Raw genomic sequence first — 18888 nt, 5'->3', positions numbered from 1 at the left:
AATGTAAAGAGAGATTTTGTATAGTTTAAATTATAATAGACTTACGTTTACATATGTATGTATTTATTTATTTTTGTAATTACTGAGCTATATGCTTTATTTACGGGAATTGGCTCCAGCTGCCTAGATTGGCTGGCAAACAATTCAGGGTGTACTCCGCCTACTGCCCGAAGCCAGCTAAAATAGGCTCCAGCGCCCCTCGCGACCCTTGTGAGGACTAAGCAGTTAAGAAAATGGATGGATGGATGGGCTCCAGCTATGTCCTATGTCCAGTCCTGTAAAAAATACTCTACTCTTGACTACTTTTTTTGTAGTCAAAATAAAACAGTGTTTTCAGGGCATGGATCTGTATTTTGTTTACATTTCATTTTAGCACTATTTATAATACTGCTAATCCTGTTTCATCTCAATAATAGACCACCTTGAAGTATATTCAAAACTATTTACCCTTTTGCACACAAGCATACACTCATGCTCACATATCAATAGTAAAAATAAACAAAAAAATGTTCATACTCCATTGGCAGGGAATGATATCCAGCCCAGCTCAGCCGTTGCTGTCCTTGTATCCATCACTGTATCTGTCACACAAAAGAGGACAGGAACAGGGATTAGGAAGAAGGTTATAATTGAAGCACATTTGATTTTATAACTGATTACAACTTTAAAAATAATATTTTATTAATGTATTTTAAACACTATTGCTTACTTATAAATATTGTGTGGTAAGGATGGACATGATAATTGATGAATCATTCAGCAATTTAATTTCTTTAAATTGTATTCCATACAACGGTGGGAGCTTTTGAACGGCATAGGCCTACCATTTGTTTGTATCCTTGCATGCAAACATTATTAGTATCTAGAGGTTCAAATGTGAACACTACAGTGTACGAACATCACACAAATTTGTACCTTTGTACCTGAACTTCCTCCTTTGAAAAATTATAAACAGAAACTACTGTATTTTATGATAACTGGAAACCCCCTCCCCCAGCCATCACCTTATCGTGTGTCCTAGGGACCCCAGGAGCTAAGTTGTATGGGGTTTATACCCTTTGCAAGATCACCAATGGCAAACTGGTCCTAGTGAGGGACCAGACAAAGCACAGCTCAAAAGACCCCCATGATAATTAAAGCTATTGGAAAACATTTTCCGCTGCCCGGACGCAGGTCACCAGCGCACCCCTCTGGAGCCCGGCCAAGAGGTGGGGCTCAAAGGTGAGCGCCCGGTGGCCAGGGTTATACCCATGGCTCATCCCGAAAGGACAACATGGGTCCACTTCTCATAGGTCCACCACTTGTGAGAGGGGACATAGAGGTCAGTTGCAATGTGAGCTGGGCAACCCCTGGAGGTTGGGACCATTGCAGTCCGATCCCCAACTACAGAAACTGGCTCTAGGGACATGGAATGTCACATCTCTGGCAGAGAATGAGCTTCAGCTGGTGTGTGAGGTAGAGAAGTTCCAGCTAGGTATAGTCGGGCTCGCCTAACCTTGGGCTCTAGTACAAGTCCACTTGAAAAGGTTGGACTCTCTTCCACTCTGGGGTTGCCCACACAGAGAGGCGCCAAGCAGAAGTGGGCATAATTATTGCCCCGCAACTCTGTGTCTGATCTGTGGGTTCCCCGATGAAGGAGAGCAGGGTTGTACATTAATAGTGACATGATTGTGCATTGATGTTGGCCATTCTGGGCAAGTACACACATCTTACATAAATGCAATTAAATCAACGCATTCTTTCTTATTTAATATTTATTCATCAATATTTTCATTTTTTTTTCACTTTAATTGATCAATTGTCACTTCCAATTGCCCACGTCACATGCACGGCCGACTGCTTTAAGTGGACATGTTTTTGTAGTTCCTTTTACTGAAAATCTAAACTTTGTACATGCTGGCGACTCCTTCCGCCATGTAGACCGGGCGCCTCTCTCTGCAATGAATTTAAATGGATTAATGAGGGAGCCACTTTGATTGGCCGGGTGTCCGCTGTGTTCCATCTCACAATGGCGCACAATTATGCCAAAGCCCTTTTCTATCTGCCCTAGTCTAGCAAAATAGCAAAATGTGTACAACACACATAAACCAGTGGTAGGGAACCCTGGTCCTCGAGACCCACTGTACAGCCTGTTTTCCATGTCTCCCTCCACCAACACACCTGATTTATGAACAAGATCGTTATCAGGCTCCTACAGAGCTTGCTAATTAGCTAATCATTTGAGTCAGCTGTGTTAAGAGGAGGGAGACATGGAAAACAGGCAAGACAGTGACTACATTTACATGCAGTCAAAATTAGGGTTAAGGTCAGAATTCCGGTTTCTGAAACAATCGAGGTAGCATGTTTACATGTGTGGCGGAAAGAGTTACTCCTGTTTACATGCTCATTTGTGCTCGATTTGAATAACCCATTCGGACCGCGACATGCGGACAACATCATTACGTAAATAATGTCATTTCCACTTTTAACTTACTATATGTTCAATAAAAGACATAATTATGTCACTCACCACGCTAAATACAGTAGTCTGGTTTCCTTCTCGCTCCAGAACTGTAGTCCTTTGTAATAAGCGTCATGTTTGTTGACAAAGGCTTGAGTATTCACACACCAGAAGCACGGACTTATATACTTGTACTGTATGTGTATATAGGCACAAACTGTATGTGTGTGTATATAGGCACAAACTGTGGCGTTTTCGCCGTTGAGACACAAAATAATGTGAATATGCAGTGGAGAAATCAATGTATCCTTTAGCAAGTAGGACGGAGCTGTGCATACAAGTCGTGACTACATAGATCAAGATCCCGTGTGAATCAAATCAGCAAAGAAAAAGAAAAGAAGAGGAAGAACAAAATAGTGAGCATGCGCACAGCAAAAAACATTACCCCGATCGTTTGAGATATTCCAAATGCGTTTATATGAGCAAGAATTCCGGTTATGAAGGGAGTAACCCAGGGCTCTTATTCGGGTTTTTAAAAACAATTACGTATCATGTGAGCCCCCAACATGCAACCTTTTGTAATAAAACAATGGTGAAAGATCAACATCACACTGAGAGGTGGTCGCAAGCAAACAAGCCACTTGATTCTTCACATGCCCTCCTCCTCCTGCATGTGTTCATGCTGTCACCCTGCTTCTCATTATCTCCCTTCCTCCTCACACCCTCCCCACCTTCATCCTCCCTTTCACTCTTCTTCTCTGTCTTTTATCCGCCCCCTTCACTTTGGGTGTTTCTTTTTTTGTCAGCGAGCTCGCCTAATTACAGCAGAATCCGCTTTTTTCAGCTCTCCCTGGAGAATGAAGGTCGTTTGGGGAAATGAAATGCTTGTCACGCAGAATGTATTCCACTATCAGAAATCAGAGGGCAAAGCTTATTTAAACAGTAACATTTGTCACCATCCAATTTGTAGCTTCGGTGCGATCAGTGATGTCTTGTCAACAAACTGTGAAAAAAGGAAAAAAAAACACTCTAAAATATATAGCTATTGTTCTTGGTATTCATTCAGTTCTTGGTATTCTCCTCGGCCATTCCAAAGGTCTTTGTAGTTAGTGTAAAAAACAACAGGCCTAAAAGATTCATAGTACATTTTCAACATAAAAAAATCATAGAAGTAGGCCTACTACATATTAGCAATTCTCAAAGAGGGCTTTGGATTCAGGGCTTGGCAGGGAGAATAAGAATCTGAATTTATTTTTTATGCTGCTATGCAACCCGTACCATTTTAGTGAAGATTTGAGTAAAGAAAATTACATTTACTGTTTGAGTCACTATAGCATCAGAATGGACTACCACAAGTTATTTAAAGTGTGCAGCAGATATGATGAAAAACAGCCATCCATTGTATACCTTTATTGGAGAGCAGATGGCTAGAAAAACTCCTGGATGCCATGGTTAAAGGTGGACAAAACACAGAAATTATCTCAGTTAATACTAGTCATGCCCCTACCCACAGTGCTTTTTAGAACCTGGTCATGCGGGGTTACAAATAAGGCAATAACAAATGGATGATGTAAAACACAATCGTCAAGCAGACATCAAATGACAACTTGTTAATACAGGGAGTCCTCGAGTTATGAACGAGTTCCGTTCCTACACTGGCGACGTAGCCCGAATTTCTGCGTAAGTCAGATTTTACTGCTTAAGTCGAAATGTACCAAATGTACGGTAATTTTAAAAAACATATTTGTAACCAGTAGATGAGTCTGGTTACTGTCGGCATCAAGCACATTTCTGAGGCTGGGGCAAACTTTACCAAACAGACAGTGAAAAGATCCAATCAGCAAAGAGCAACATGACGTCTTAAAACATATGTGTGGAATATTAGTAAACACGCGGAAAATAGACTCTTGTGCGCATGCAAGTGCAAGCAGCACGTCTGCAGTAGCTCTGCATAGCCTGGTTGTTCGAAAGCTTTTATTAGTGTTTTTATTGGTATGCCATGTGCAAATTAGTATACTGTATAGTAGGGATGATCTTCTCATGCTGCGAAGGACTGGGCACGGAATTAAACATCTGATCCCTTAAGAGATTAAAAAAACCTGTCATAGTCTGTGTTTTGGTTTTGTTTATGGGTCATGTTTTCCTTGTGTGTCTCCCTTTGTCAATGTCCCGTCAAGTTTTATTATGTCCTCCGGTGCTTGTTATCCCGGTCCCTGGTGTTACCCAATCAGTTCTCCAAGCCACGTGTGTCTTGTCCAGGTGTCTCTCGTTGTCTCGTTAGCATGCGTATTTAGTTCCCTGCTTTCTTTCAGTCCTTGTCGAGTCATTGTCATTGTCACACCCCTGCCATGTCCTGTTGTTATCATTTCCTTGCCTAGCCGTGTTCCTGTTTGGTTTGTTGCTTTGACTTATGTTTTTGGACATTATTGATTTTGTTATTTTTGTTAAGTACCTTGTTTGCCTTTTTATTAATTAAATCCCCTTTTTGATTGCATCCCTGCCTTGCTCCTTTTGCTTCCTGCATTTGGGTCCTCCACTCCCCAACCTAACAAAACCTTGCCGTGCAAGTGCTGAGCTAAAGGCTAAAAGGAGGAGATCCAAGCCCACCGTGCCATCAATTGGTAACGTCAACTCCTACCACAACAAATGTGACCAGCTTGTGGCGTTTGTCAAACATCAATATAATATTCCCGTGAGAGCAATCTTATCTGTTTAACAAACCTTGGCTCACAGACATACTGAAATACCGGATGCTGCTGTGGAGCTTCCTGGATTTACCTTGGTACGAGCGAACAAAGATGTGATATTGAGTGGGAAAAGCAAAGGTGGAGGTCTTGCCCATTTTGTGAACAATCGATGGTGTCATCACAGCCATATTTCTGTTAAGGTGAGACTGTGTTGTAAAGACTTTGAGCTATTGGCAGTTGGATTGAGACCATACTATGGTCCGAGAGAATTAGACAGCATTGTCGCCATTGTTGTTTACATTCCTCCCAGTGCGGAGCCGTCAGTAGCGTGTGACGTCACACATGAAACTGTTGCGCGACTGCAAACACTATATCCTGACTCTCTCTTCCTCATTTCTGGCAACACTAATCATGTTAATATCGGCCCCCACTTGTCTAGATTTACGCAATATGTGGCCTGTCCCACAAGGAAGCTTAAAACTTTGGACCTGTGCTATGCTAATGTTTAAGAAGGGTATACAGTCTTAGCACTTCGACCTTTAGGTAAATCTGACCATAATATGGTTTACCTGAGACTTGTATATAGGCCTCGTGTTCTTACATAGCCTGTAACAACACGGGTCATTTAGGAAGTGGACTGAGGTCAGCGAGAGCATGCTTCGAGTGTGTCTGGAGTGTGATCCAGGATTTAAAGGACAACAACAGGAGTACTGACATTGACAGAATGGTGGAATGTACAACAGACTATATTAAGTTCTGCATGGGTGTTACTCTACCGCTGACTGCTGTGCTATTCTAACAATAAACTGATCACAGCAGACATTAAGTTTATTTTAAACAAGAAGAAGATGGTGTTTAAGGCTGGTAATAGAGAAAAGCGCAAGGAGATACAGCGGGAAGTGAATAGGAGTCTACGGAAGTCCAACGTGAACTACAGACGGAAGCTGGAGTGTCGGTTGAAGGCCAGTAACATCAAGGAGATGTGGCGAGGAATGCAAACCATCACTGGCATTAAAGGCAAACAGAGCCTGTCTGAAGGTAATAGGTAAAGTGCAAATGAGTTTAACCTGCTCTATCACACCCATACTTCCTCTCTCCTCACCACCACCCTCACCCGACCACGACATCCCCCCAGGTCCTCCTGTTTCAACACCGCTTCCATCCTTCACAGTTGATAAAGTGAGAGCAGAGCTGAGGAAGCTTCATTCCTCTAAAGACTCTGGACCGGATGGTGTGTGAGCCCACGCCTATTAAATGACTGTGCAGAGCAGCTAGCGATACCTTTCCAGACACTCTATAACATCAGTTTTCAGGCTGGCAAAGTTCGGGTACTGTGGAAAACACCTTGCCTCGTACCTGTGCCTTAAGAGTCACACGTATCAGATAAAAATGTTTTAAAAAAAACTTCAGACCTGTGGCCTTTACCTCAGAGTCCTGAACATTATTAAGATGCTGGGTGGCTTGCCCTGTGCTACCTCAGGTACAACATGCACATGATCCACTCCAGTTTGCCTATTAGGAGGAAATTGGGGTGGATGATGCCGTTCTGTATTTGTAGCACCAGATCTACACCTTCCGGGTGGATAAGTGAGGATTATGTTCTTTTTTTTCTTTTTTCTTTCAAGTGCATTCGACCCTATTCAATCTGGCATCCTCAAAGGGTCAGAGGTGTGGACACGAGTCATGTGACTTGGACTCAAATCAGACTAGAGTCATGAATTTGAAGACTTTAGACTAGACTTGACAAAATGTTAAAAGACTTGCAACTCGACTTGGACTTTACCAACAATGACTTGTGGCTTCACTCGGACTTTAACCCCTTGACTTGAAAAGACTTGCTTCTTCCACCAAAGCAAAAAGATTCAAATGTATGTTAACGAGTAAGTTCCCCTCGGTGTGTGTGCGTGTATGTATACATGTGCGAGCTGGGCTGAATCCATACACAGCGCGGTCATTCAGACATGTCAGGGAAGACTCAAAGCCGCAAACACACGCCACCTACGCTAAGACAAACTTCAAAATAAAGCTGACTAAATAATACATTGAAACCAATGCAACAGCCTTGGGGGATTTTACTTTAAAGTCTGCCAGCATGGTGGCGTGAATGCCAGCTTGACTACTTCCATTTCCATTTGACATTTTGGCTTGCACTATTGAGGTTTTTATTGAAATTACATATTTTCTACCACCATTATCCTAATGCCACCCCAAAAGTATATTAAATAGATAATTTAGGATGCGAAGAAACCGCAAGTTAATTACGCCGTCATTGCACGATACGGTACAAGTCTCCGGCGATCGTGGCTAGTAGCTAACTGTTAACGTTAGTATTGGGTGCCTGGCTACCAACAGTAGTTTGACAGCTGTTGCTTGGCTCGCTTGCTTTTCTTTTTGTTTTCAATAATGTGGACCTTTGCCACTTTGTAATCCACTCTCCCTGTTTAATCGAAGGGAATGTGCCTTAAATTGCACTTAGATATAATTTTCATTATTAAAAAATAAATGAATAGAACTTTTTATTTTATAAAACACTAGCTTAAAAAAAAAACGAAACAAAAAACATTTAAAAAGGCCAATATGGCCAATTGGATTTTAAGAACACAACTTCAAGTGCAATATAACATAAGGCAGGATACCTTGTTATTTTATACATGGACTATGTCTAAAATAATTATGTATCTTGCCTTATTTTGCACATTGAATTGAATTGTATTTATTTAGTCGGGACAGTGCATGTTAATGAACATTACAAGGGACACATGCATGTAAACACACCACACCGGATTATAGCCATAGGCTAATAGGCAGATCACAGAAACTCGTGTTGTCACGATACCAAAATGTTGACTTCAATGCTATACCTGCATAAAATACCTCGATACCAGTGTTGAAACGGTACCTTGACAAAACTCTAAAACATCAGTAAAAGCAGCAAAATTTAAACTGGCAAAAAAACTTCAAATTATTTTTCATTTATCCATCCATCCATTTTCTTAAATGCTTGTCCTCACAAGGGTCGCGGGGGGCACTGGAGCCTATCCCAGCTGGCTTCGGGCAATAGGCGGGGTACACCCTGAACTGGTTGCCAGCCAATCGCAGATTTTTTATTATTAATTAAAAATATTGGGATGTATAATGTTAATTTATGTACACACTGTATATATTTATGTTTATACTGTATGTGCTTTCACATTGCATGCCATATTCTTGAAGTACTGTATTTGACTGCATTTGATGTCATCCGTTTTAAATATTGGCAATACAGTGGCACTCCAATGACTCAATGTAACGTTGCTTGAAAAAATTATACTGAGCCGTTTTTGACGCCAAAACATCAAGGTACGGTACTGGTACTAGTATCCCGTGCTACACTAACAGAAACGGAGACAAAACATCAAGAAGAAAAAGCACAATATACAAAGCAACAAATATTGATAAAAAGATGATTACATGTCCAAGTAATGATTACATGACTGATTTGCTTTTAGCCATGTTTTGAGTTCAGTCTTGTCATGTTTAGATTCTGTTTTCCTTGTCTTGTTAAGTGTGATCCTGCCCTTCCTCGTGTTATCCAATCAGTGCCCTCAGCCACTTGTGTCTTGCCCAGGTGTGTCTTGTTGTGTCATTAGTGTTTGTGTATTTAGTCTGCTGTCTCCCCTCTGTCTGTGTGGGTTCATTGTTTTTCCTTGTCATTGTCCCATGTCATGCTGCTCGGTTTTTCCTTGTCATTGTCCCATGTCATGCTGCTCGGTTTTTCCTTGTCATTGTCCCATGTCATGCTGCTCGGTTTTTCCTTGTCATTGTCCCATGTCATGCTGCTCGGTTTTTCCTTGTTGTTCCCTCCCATGTTTTGGTTCATGTTTTGTTTTATGATTTGTTTTATCTTGTAATTTGGAAGATCGCTTTTTTTTCATAGAAATTAAATTCTTTTTTTTGATTGGGCCTCTGCCTCCTCGCCTTGTCTTCCCGCGTTTGGGTTCCCAAGCTTCCCCTCCTTGACATCTTGAAAGTATTAAAAGTGCGGCATTCTCTGATGTTGACCGGTACAGTGTTCCATGTCTTACAGCCTCTGACTGACAGAGCCAGAGTCACTTTAAGTTGTGTTCCTAGATCCTAACGGCCATGTTAGAAAATTTGATTTTATATATATATTTTTTTAATTTAATGGGCAAAAGCATTTTATAAAATAAATGAAGACAAAGTTCTATTTAATTGATTTCATTTTGGGGATTTTTGAAAAACAATCCGGTCTGTGACTTTTATCTATTGCACCACTAATTGTTTGGGTAAAAAAACTATGAGGTGGTCAACAAAAAATGAATTTCAGTATATCCAAGATTAGCACACTGACAGAGAGGCAACAACTTCAAACTTCGTTGAACATCTGAAGTTGCACAAAGAACGGTAAGTAAGCTAATGTCAGTTGTTTATCGGCTAATTATTGTTGCTAGCTACGTAGTTAATGAGACTGTAAACTCACTGGTAACACTTTGCAAACACGGGTGGGGGTTAACACATTAAACATTTTTGCGACTGTTTGTTTTTATTGTCTATCCTATTTATTCCCTGATACTACTGATGGACAACTGAATTTCCCTTTGTGGGGATGAATAAAGTATCTATCTATCTATCTATCATCTACTTACATATGAACTATATTCATATGTAAGTCCGTGAGTAAACAGTAGCAATGGGCAGATACCGAGTAAATTCAACAAGGGAGACAGTAATGATGAATGACTTTGTCGTTGCGGTAAAAACTTGATGATTCGTGTGATGATAGACTTTGAGCGCCTTAGAGTGACGTTGTTCACGAAGAATATGTCACAGCAAATAAACAAATTTGACTGCACATTTCGTTTTGAGCCAGGTAGATATTGCTTTCAACGGCTCAGTGGCCAGACCAAATTTCTTTTGTTCAAGAAAGTAGGTTTGGCTTGCTAGGCTAATACCACGCCAAACCCGAGCAAAATTAATCTCTTTTTTTCATACCATGAAAACCAGTGTCTGTTCACATGTACTTATTGTGGTTGTAAGAATTAACCATCACTAAACATAACCTTCTCTCTGAGTTCAATTGAGCTGCATTTACAAGCATTCAAGTAAATATTGTGTAGGTAATCATGTTTAAATGGAGACAAGCCTAACGAGAACAAAATGTGGCCTTGTAGTTCATGGTCTATAGGCTTATTAGAGTGTAACTGCTCATCATTCTAATTAACAGTCTAGCACCAGCCTAATTACTTTTGACAAATTGGACCACACCTTCTAAATATATGCTGTGCCACAACATGAAATTCGAACCATTTAATCATGTAAAAAGCCTTCGAAGTACTCAGCCTTGTGAATTTGGACAAAGGGTCTGGTTTCCTGTTTGTCCTTGTTGGTCCATTGTGTGTTGTCGTTGCCCCACATCTTGCTGTCACCTCGTAGAGTTTCCTACTTAGTACATCGTTTTAGATTATGGACTTTGTTGTTTTTGTGTTTGTCGGCCAGTTCCCTGTTCACCTTCCCATTTTGGTTTCATTAAAGAAATCTCATTGGACTTTATCCCTGCCGACTGCCTCTGCTTCCCTGCTCTTGGGTCCACCTTTCCTCAACACCACACCGCAAACATAATATGTGAGTCATGCCACTTACATAATTTTGGCAAACATTAAAAGCCTTCCTGGATTTTTAGATGTCTAACTACCCATAGAGATGGTTGTATATAGGACTGTCACGATAACACATCTTTTAAGACAATATATTTTCCCAGAATTTGTCACGATAAATTCTAGTATTATTTTACATTTGTATCAATTTACATAATGATCTTAGAGCATAATAATGTACAACAACATATCTGTACAGGGTTTGTCACGTGAGGGGTGGAATCAGGACCCAAATGCAGACAGGACATAGGAGTGGGGAAATAGAGTTTTTATATACAAAAATTCAAAGTAACAACAGAGAGCAGGGCTGGCTTCAGATTTAAGCAAATAAACATGTAAATAAAACCTTAACTGAGAAACCTCAATTGAGAGAGCAGGGCTGGATGCATGGAAGCAACCTCGAACACACGGAAGAACAACTTGCATGGAGGATAACAAATGTCCACGTGCTGAGAGAAACTTCAGCTAAGGAACCTCAACGTATTGACAAAAGTGTCATTCAGTAACTCTCGCGAGGGCAATGCACAATTCTACACGACAGAATAAAGGCCTACATGATAAGATAAGAGTGTTTAGACAAACTAAGAGTGACTTATATGGGCACATAGCAACTGACCACATTATCCCATTATCATTGTAAGTGGCATAGTAACTGCATAAGCAACTGACAACATCAACATCATAGCACAATGACCCCATGACCCAACCCTAAAACGGTCACGTACGACCCAATGACCTAACCCAAAAAACAGTCATAACAGGGTTCCTACAGCTTAAGCTGTTTAAGACTTAATTCCACTTGAAGTCAAATTTACCACCAACTAACTCCCCAGTGTTACCAATGTCCCATGTTGTCCAGTTTTGAAGTGGAGTCTTTAAATAACATGAATCTGCTTTAAGAGTCACAACTAAAACCAGAATGCTGTTGACTGTTTCCAGTGTCGTGATTGTGTTATGCTACCATGAGAGTCATTTGGTCAATTATTTTCTTTTAAGACTATTAACTCTTTGACTGCCATGGACGTTAAAAGACGTCATCCAATTTTTTTTTTTGAAACGGGTGGAGGAAAGCCTTGGCCAGCTGTGGTGAAAGTTTCAAGCAGATCTAGTTAGCCTAATGACTATTTTTGGCCCCTAGATGGCAGCAATGACTCTCTTTTGACAAGATTGGGTAGGCGTCAGTAGAAGACGTGAGGCTGAGCTAGAGGGGACAATGGCTGGGGAAGGGAAGAGAACATGGCGACCGGTTGCAAGCAGCTCACGCTCGAGCAGTTTTTTTCAAAGACGAAAAGCATCGACCAATGCTAAAGAGCACATTAATGACGACGATGATCATCATCGATGATGATGATGGTGACTCCGAGGTTGACGCCGAAGTTGGAAGCGTTGACACGGCGGCTATGACGACGTCATAAAGGTTCACCGGCTAGCGATGCTAACACCGGAAAACGCGGAGCACAACCGAGCACTTCTGCACAGGCGGACGTTCAATCGGACGATGAAGAGTACCCCGAGCCCAATGCATATTCATCGGAGGAGTGGGTACAGTCTGCTACTTGCTATTCCACGGAAAAAAAGGCCATCAAGAAAATGTAACGTCTGCACGCGAAAGGGACAATCGCAGTGAAACTACTCTGTTGTGCAAATCCTGCTCCCTCCTTGCACGCAGGGGAGTGTTACAAAAAGAAAAACTGTATTTGAAACATCCACATAATTGTAAATAGTGCCACAGTTGCACACATTTGTAAATAGTTTGCGAAATTGTTTTGTCAAATTGTTACACTGTTGAATGGAAATAAACGTATTTTGCAATCTAAAAACACTTTTTCATTGTTGGTGATAGTGTTTTACAGAAGTAAAGCACTATTTAGGTGTTTGTGGCATCATTCATGGACAAAAAGAAGTGTACAATTCACTAGAGTGCATGAAATAATATTGTTTCACAAAAAGCTCTTTTTCTCCGCTTTTTGTTTCAAAACAGAGCATTTCGGTAAAACTAACCATTTTCTATTGTTGATTACTGAAGAACGGAATAAGGTAGAAACAAACTTTGATGATGACTAATGAAAGATGAGAGTTCAATCTTTCATTTGGTAGCATGTGTGTTTCCATAGTCCAAACACAACATTTTCTGTGGACCTTGAAAGATCAGTCAAAATCCTTAAATCGGCTGGCACTGGCGACATCCCATTTCTGAAAACGTCTGGCAGTCAAAGAGTTAAGAACTTATTGCCCATTTTTGGGGCAATTCAAATTGCCTATCATACCTACAGCATTTTTTTAAACGCTTTAACAGTGTTGAATGGCTGCATGTCTTTCACTATAAAGCAATTAACACTATATAAGAGGTGTTATAACTGCAAACTGTGAAATTGAACACCCACATTGTTTTTTTGTTACCAGTTTGAGAAATTTGGTGGAATTGTTGTATTTTTAAATGGATTTTGAGGTTTGTTGTGTTGTGGCATTCTCCATAAAAATTTCACCTGCAAAACAAATTGTAAATAAACTAATAAATTGGAATTCAATTTGTGCTACTCAACTTTACGTAATGGGACACCTACAGCCGTCAGAAAGCTTAGCTTCAAATATGCTATCTTCTTTCTCTTTGCATAGAAGCTGGTCCTGATGCCTGTCTGAGAGAGAGAGAGAGAGAGAGAGAGAGAGAGAGAGCACGGCTGAATGTTGATGACATATTTAAACAATTACGAATGCAAATGACAATTAAATGAATTTGAGGAAAAACTATCATGTCCATTTTATTCATCTAATGCCTAATAAGTCGATATAGTAATTACCGTGACAGGCCTAGTTGTTGACCAGTTTAAATTGAAAGACGCAGTGTCACGCAAGGGCGTTTCAGTCCGAACCATTCGGAAACACTTGCAGATTCAAAAATATTCGAAACAGCTCTCATTGTGATGCAGTGCAGTTTCAAACTAAAAAGTACTACCATGATAACGAAGACATTCTTAATACCTCCCAGTGTTAATCAAAACTGAACATTATTATATTTTTTAAAGCAGAATATTTGATACTGCTCATAATGTTGGTCAGTGTTTAATAACAGAGAGCAGAGACCGACTATACAGCGTTCACTCTCGACTGATGCTCAGGTGCCTTTTAAAGATCCAGATTTTCCACACCCAGACCCTCTTAGCAACAAAAGTTACCCCTTGTACAAAATTACAGTCTCATCCATTAATGTTCTCATTCTACATCAGTTAATATGCTCACCCTGATCTCTCACAAGAGTGTATTCAGCTGTTTTAAAACACATTGTATCAGCAGAAAATAAGCATAACTTTAAAACACTGGAGAAAATAACGATGACGCTACATGAGTAAGACAACGGCATTTTATAACATAATTTGAAGGGTTCACGTGTTTTCATTTGAATTTTTTGATCCATTCGAAGTGCTGTAACAATACATGGTGGAACAAAGTAATAGAATCATAAATGGTATTTAAAAAAAAAAAGCGTAGGAAGCAAATTTGTAGCAAACTGCGGCTGCAGTCAATGTGGCGCAAAAAGTGTAAAGGGCACGGCAGTGTATAACCAACGTTTGTTTCAAGGGGCTTGAAGTGAAAGAGGATCTGATGAAAAAGGCATCGAGGAGAGGCATGGCACATTTATTGTGATCTTTAGCTTAACAACCACATGTGCATTAATTATTAGACTTTTTGTTTTGATTAAGACTGACTTTGGAAGTGAACCACGGGACTTATTCTTTTTCTAGGACTAAAATGTGACGGAATTGCTATTCTTCTGAATATGATTACAGCCACAGTTGCCATATTTCTTAAAAGCTTGAATACTGAGTTTACAGAAAACAGAGTGTGCTAGTCACTTTAAATAAATAAGCACCGCCATTTAGAAAGTACTGACACATAACAATGAAAAGAACATACCGTATTGTGTCTGAAAAGTTATCACGATGATGATACTAGTACAAGAAATTGCACACTTATGGTTCAGAGTATCCTGTGTTTTCATGATCTGACTATCGCTATATATTTATATATCGCGAGTATTTTCCTATCATGGTACAGGATCAGATAACATTGCCTTTACAGTCCTACCTTGACTAATGAATTTTATATTTTGCATGACTGATCTCAAATTGTGAGAAACAGGACGGTGTGCAGATGTTAAAATAGGTTGGTGCACTCATAGTCAAGGTACTACTGCATATACAGTAGGTACCATGTTGAAAATACTGAATTCAACGTAAGTGTGAACTGCTAAGTGCACACAAGCACATGGATTGCATTTCCCCGCATAGAGTCAACACTTCACCACCACACGGCTGAACTACGCTTACCGCCAATTATTGTGTTGATCTGTGTATGTGGCACATGTAGCAGGCAAATTGCTACTGTTGTAACTCGCTAGTGACATTAAACGTGTTGCTGTAACGACAGGTCTATCAAGTAGACAGTGGAATTTTAAATGGCAGTAAATAAGTAAAATAAAACAGCGCAGTAACATAGTGTCAGTTGTTTAAACTATTTTATCATGTATTCTGAATATATTTTCAAATGTATTCATAAAAATATAAATATATTATGTATACATTTATATCAGTAGCCATTTACATTAGCTCTTTGACTGCCAAAAACGTTAAATAACGTTTAGTAAAATCCTATAGAGGAGTGCCAAAGACGTTAAAAGACGTTTGTTTCAAAACAGAGGTGAAACTAACCATTTTTTATTCTTGATTACTGAAAAACGGAATAAGGTAGAAACAAACTTTTTTTTTTCTGATGAAAGATGAGAGTCCAATCTTTCATTTGGTAGTATGTGTGTTTCCATAGTCCAAACACATAATCTTCTGTGGACCTTGAAAGATCAGTCAAAATGCTTAAAATCGGCTGGCACCCACGGCATCCCTTTTCTGAAAACGTCTGGCAGTCAAAGAGTTAAGATACCAGATGGGAAATATGTTGCCTGGAATGAAGTTTATAGGATGTCAACATTTCAGATTCAGGATTTATCTTTTTTTCCAACTCCTGTGGTTGCTAATTGTACCTTTGCCTTTATTTTGTGGAGGGGAGGAAAACCTTCTTTGCCACTCCGTTGGTGGAAAAACTAAAAATGTGACCCAGAAATATGGCTATTTTTAACTTTGTAATTTACATTTGAAGTGCAGCTGCATATTATACAGTAAGTATATCGTGTATGTATTATATAGCTCCATTCACCTAAAAAACAAACAAAAAAACATTAAAATATGACTCTTGTCGCCCAGTCCTAGTTCAGAGACAAGCTCCTATATGAAGCATTTCATCTGTCACTGTGGCAGATTGATTTGTGCTTTTGTGACTAAAACAAAAGAAAATAAACATCTAGATGGCACACTTGGTTTAAAAAAACAAAACAAAAGACGCTCACTTGGAGTTACTGAGATCTCTTGTTGAAGTGAGTGTTGGATATTTTGATAGGATGGGTGAATTAAAGGGCAAAGCTGCTGGGCATCAATGAGGATTGTGTAGCGTCTGTAGGTGGTTGAGTGAGGTGTTTTATCATATGAAAATAAAATAAGCCGCAATGAAAATAAAGCCAATATGTATAGAGTGACAGATGTGGTAAGAGCATCAAACTTGGGTAAAATTTACAATATACCAAACCAAACTTTCAATCCTCCGGTTTATCAGCGCAAGCCCCACATTTTGCAAAAGTTTTACGAATCTGAGGAACTCTGTCACACCGCGCGCGGTGAGGTTGTCTCGTCTGGGCTTTTACTGTCTTGTCATTTCCTGTTTTATTTTGAAAATTCTGACTCTGGTCACTTGCCCTTCCTTATGTGGCGTCAGTGTCCACCCTGATTCCTGATTGTGTCCACCTGTTTCCCATTACCCTCGTGTGTTAAATGGTCTGCGTCTCCCCTGTCTTGTGCTAAAGTGTTTTTGTCAGAGTAACTCTAGCCAGTCACAGTCGTAGTCCTCAGCCTTGTTGTCCTGTCTTCTGTGTGAACTTTTTGTTTGTAACTTTGCACAGCCACAGTATAGTTTTAGTTTAGGAGGGATTTTGTTTTGTTTGTTGATTAGATATCCTCCCTTTTGGAGCGCCTTTAGTTTTACGTTTTATAGCCTTTGTTTTTCCCTCAAACGAGGATTTTTATGTTTAATAAATATCTGCCTTGGAGGCAAACTCCTATCTCTGCGCCTGAGTCCTAAATCTGCCAGGCCTTGTCAAACTCCAATTTATCTGTCTGGTGGAAAAGTCTGAAGAACACAGATTCTAGATGGCAGCATTAAAATTCTCCCCAAACTAAAATTATATGAGATTAACAAAATTGGAGTGCCTTCATTGAATAGTTTGGTATTCAGATCTCCTCCTGAAAATTCTACCAAATAATCGAGTATTTGGATAATGTTTTTTTTTTGTTGCTTGGTTTAAAGTGCCTCGGACGCTCTGGGATAGGGCTGCTTGATTATGGAAAAAAAATAATAATCAGGATTATTTTGGTAATAATTAAAATCACGATTATTCAAAACAATTATTTTTTTGTTCAAAACAAGAAAATGTTTAAACATTTGAAAATATTAAGGCATCCATCCATCTATCCATCCATCTATTTTCTTAACAAATACAATTATTTGAAACACTATAATTATGTAAGTTATTTTTGGACCAAACAGAACTTGTGTATATTATTTATGTTAGCAAAAATGTGAAGTTTGAGTGCAGCTTGTGCAGTATGGCTTGGGGGTTGCAAGCTAGTTTTGACAAGGTTGTGTGGTGAAAGAACTCGTGAAGGCGTGCCTCAAAACAACTCAAAATTAATATTATTAGGGCTGCAGCTATCGAATACACGCTCATAAATGTCAGAGATAGATAGGTACACCTGACAATAGGGGAGGACTGGCCATCGGGAATTTTGTGAGTTTCCTGAACAGCCGGTCCATTATCTGGCCGGCCACTGTGCCTTCCCACGGCAACAAACGAAGTAGTAATCGCTGGGTGTCGGTTGGTGACCAACCCCGTCAATGATTAGTATTCGTCGGTGCCAGCAAACAGCAAAAAAGAAAAAAGTCCATGGATATACTTGTAGCCTATCCTAAAAGTAAAATAAAAATCATGTATTCTAAAACAGTAATTGCAAAACAAAGACTTGGTGTTCCTGCATGTTTTGGCCTCTAAGGAGCAGCGTGGTGACGTGCATCCATGGTGTACACATTTACAATGAGAACAGAAGAAAGTTGCGATTGAATTCTATTAAAATAACTAATTTTTCACAAATTTGGAAGAATTTGTACCTTTGAGTAGTGTTATGTTACCCGTGGGTATGTTCCCACAGCATGTGTGTGTGAATATTCGTTATTTGAAGGACTATTACTCACGAAGTTGATGCTAACTCCTGTTAGCATTTTAATGGGATCCGCCATGCTCTAGTATTAGCGCTAGGCTAATAAACAAAGCATTTTTTGTATTTAACTCTTTTACTGCCAAAGACGTTAAATGACGTTCTGCAAAAACCTACGGAGGAGCACCAAAGGCGTCCACCCATTTTTTAATTTTTTTGGGGGGAAACGGGTGCAGGGAAGTCTTGCGGAGCTGTGCTGAAAGTTTCAAGCAGGTCAAGTGAGCCTAATGACTATTTTTGGCCCCTAGAGGGCAGCGATGACTCTCTTTTGACAAGATCGGGTGGGCGTCAGCAGAAGACGTGAGGCGGGGCTAGAGTGTTGAGGGGACAATGGCTGAAGAAGCCATAATGGCGGTTGCAAGCAGCTCACGCTAGAGCCGTTTTTTTCAAAGACGAAAAGCATCGACCAACGATAAAGAGCACATTGATGACGACGATGATCATCATCGATGATGATGGTGACTCCGTGGTTGGAAGCATTGACGCGGCAGTAGAATACGTTAGGCGGAGCTAGATGGAGGAGGAAGCGGACAATGTTGCAAGCAGCTCACAGTTGGGAATTTTCAACGCTAAAGAGTACATTGATGACGACGATGATCATCATCGATGATGATGATGGTGACTCCGAGGTTGACAGCGAAGTTGGAAGCGTTGACACGGCGGCTATGACGACGTTATAAAGGTTCACGGGCTAGCTCAGGCGGACGTAGTAGTGGGTACAGTCTGCTACTTGCTAT

General features: G+C 40.0%; 1 protein-coding gene across 3 annotated transcripts in view; it reads right to left on the bottom strand.

The window, feature by feature from the left end:
• LOC144062936 (ephrin type-B receptor 1-like) overlaps window positions 1-18888 on the bottom strand; it is a 139687-nt gene that overhangs the window by 99382 nt on the left and 21417 nt on the right. Inside the window, exons 2-3 of one of the 3 annotated variants that reach the window (XM_077584759.1) lie at window positions 13346-13417; window positions 517-581 (exon numbers count right to left, since the gene is read on the bottom strand). In XM_077584759.1, the coding sequence (XP_077440885.1) occupies window positions 517-581; window positions 13346-13417 (137 nt within the window). Of the gene's footprint in view, window positions 1-516; window positions 582-2509; window positions 2908-13345; window positions 13418-18888 lie in introns of those variants that run through there. The other 2 variants (XM_077584761.1, XM_077584760.1) reach the window with 2 other exon arrangements.

The sequence above is a fragment of the Vanacampus margaritifer genome, chromosome 13, assembly GCF_051991255.1.
Source record: "Vanacampus margaritifer isolate UIUO_Vmar chromosome 13, RoL_Vmar_1.0, whole genome shotgun sequence".
Lineage (NCBI taxonomy): Eukaryota > Metazoa > Chordata > Actinopteri > Syngnathiformes > Syngnathidae > Vanacampus > Vanacampus margaritifer.
The sequence above is the reverse complement of the archived record's forward strand: the minus strand, read 5'-3'. Positions and strand labels throughout refer to the sequence as shown.